The 1,797-nt window shown below is 31.1% G+C and overlaps 1 protein-coding gene across 1 annotated transcript; it reads left to right on the forward strand.

The window, feature by feature from the left end:
• Window positions 1-828: 828 nt before the first annotated feature.
• LOC139425255 (uncharacterized) lies at window positions 829-1,341 on the forward strand. Its single transcript, XM_071179207.1, has one exon. It carries the CDS (start codon window positions 829-831, stop codon window positions 1,339-1,341), a length of 513 nt encoding a protein of 170 aa, XP_071035308.1.
• The last annotated feature ends 456 nt before the right edge of the window (window positions 1,342-1,797 follow it).

A 1,797-nucleotide genomic window follows, 5' to 3' on the forward strand; every position in this document is an offset into this window, starting at 1 on the left:
TATTAAGTTAATGGATGAGTTTGTTTCACAGATACATTAATTTTAATGCGTGAGAATTTAATCAATAGTTTAGAATTACTATAATTAATTTTTATTTCTGCCATAGGGCAAAAATTTTGACAGCGTAATAAATCTGTTAAAAGAAGGGAACCGTTTATTAATTTTTTTTCTATCTATAGTTCTCTTAAGCAGTGGCGTAGTGAGGGGTGGGCAAGGGGGGGCATCATGCCCCGGGCGCTACTCACAATGGGGCGCCAAATGGTTCGCAAAACAAAAAATTGCTGGATAATTTTTTTTTATTATAATTGATCTCTGGAAAATATATTTTAAATTAGTGCCAGTGTAATATAATAAATGTTAATTCATATATATTATTCATAATACTTAATTCATATTAAATATTATATTAAATTCATATTCAAATTAAATATATTTCAATATTTAATTCACGTCCTTGTCATTGCGTTCTGCTTAGAATAAAAATGAAATGTTATTAAATGTTATATATAAGTTTAATGTCAGCATAAATTATATTGTATATTGCACTATGTTACTACCTTTCAAGTTCAAGGCATTCTTGGTAAGTAATAAATCAAATAAGATTACTTACTACATCTACTCGACGATTCTATTATTAAGTGAATAGAGTATGAAAAAATTTCTAAACAGAAAAATTTGTTGTTCTCATATTTGTCACCACAGATTCAAAGTAAATTCATTCATCTTCTGGCATCTACAGTTTGAAATCAACTAATAAACGATATCAAAAGAAATAAATATTATGGACTTTTGCTTGATTCAACTCCTGATATCTCTCATCGAGAGCAAATGTCCCAAGTCGCTAGGTATGTAGATGCTGATTTCATCAATAAAAAAGTTTCCATCAAAGAATCTTTTTTGAGTTTTATTGAAATACATGCTAAAGATGCAGCCTCGATCGAAAATACAATTTTAGAGAAATTAAATTACGATGAAATTTCATTAACAAACTGCAGATCACAATGTTACGATAATGCTGCCGTGATGGCAGGTCACACATCTGAAACGCGATGGAGCGCCAGAATACAAGCGGTTATCGTTATCATCTATGGGCTAGAGAATATAAAAGAACTAATAGAAAAATTAGCAGAGCACACTACCACTACAAGTGACAACAGAAGTGAAGCTACAATTCTGTTGCAAAATATACTAACCTTTAGTTTTATAACTTTAGTTCATTTCTGGTATGAAATCTTAAGAAGGATTGATCGTGTGCAGCTCAGATTACAAGATCCTAGAATGAATTTTAGAGAAGTGTTCCATGATCTTGAATCATTAGCGACTGAACTAGCCGAAATTTGAGACAAGCTCTGTAAAGAGGCAATAGAAAAAGCAGAGTCTCTTTGTGAAAAATGGGATATGGATACAACAATACGTGCCTGGAGAATTGGCTATGGTGATCTTTCCGCAGAAAGTGAAATTTCTCGCGTTATGAAAAGCACTCTTGATCGTCTCCAACAAGAAATGTGTACACGATTAAGTGACCTTAATTTCAAATTTGGATTTCTACTAGACGTTGAAAATTTATTAAACAAGGATAATGTTGATAACGACCTTGAAAAAAAATTTTAAAAATCTGGGTGAATTTTATAATACAGATTTCAATGTAATAGAACTTTTTATCAAAATATGTGACAGCAAAATGTTACTCCGCAGTAGAAAAGAAATTAAACCTAAAACTCCATTAGAATTTCTTACTTTTATAATCAATCTCGAATGGAGAAGATGTTTTTCCAAATCTGAGAGCGGCATTTCAAA

Source organism: Parasteatoda tepidariorum, chromosome 3, assembly GCF_043381705.1.
Source record: "Parasteatoda tepidariorum isolate YZ-2023 chromosome 3, CAS_Ptep_4.0, whole genome shotgun sequence".
Lineage (NCBI taxonomy): Eukaryota > Metazoa > Arthropoda > Arachnida > Araneae > Theridiidae > Parasteatoda > Parasteatoda tepidariorum.

Coding starts and splice junctions, on each gene's coding strand:
- LOC139425255 (XM_071179207.1), top strand. CDS start 829: ATGTCCCAAGTCGCTAGGTATGTAGATGCTGATTTCATCAATAAAAAA.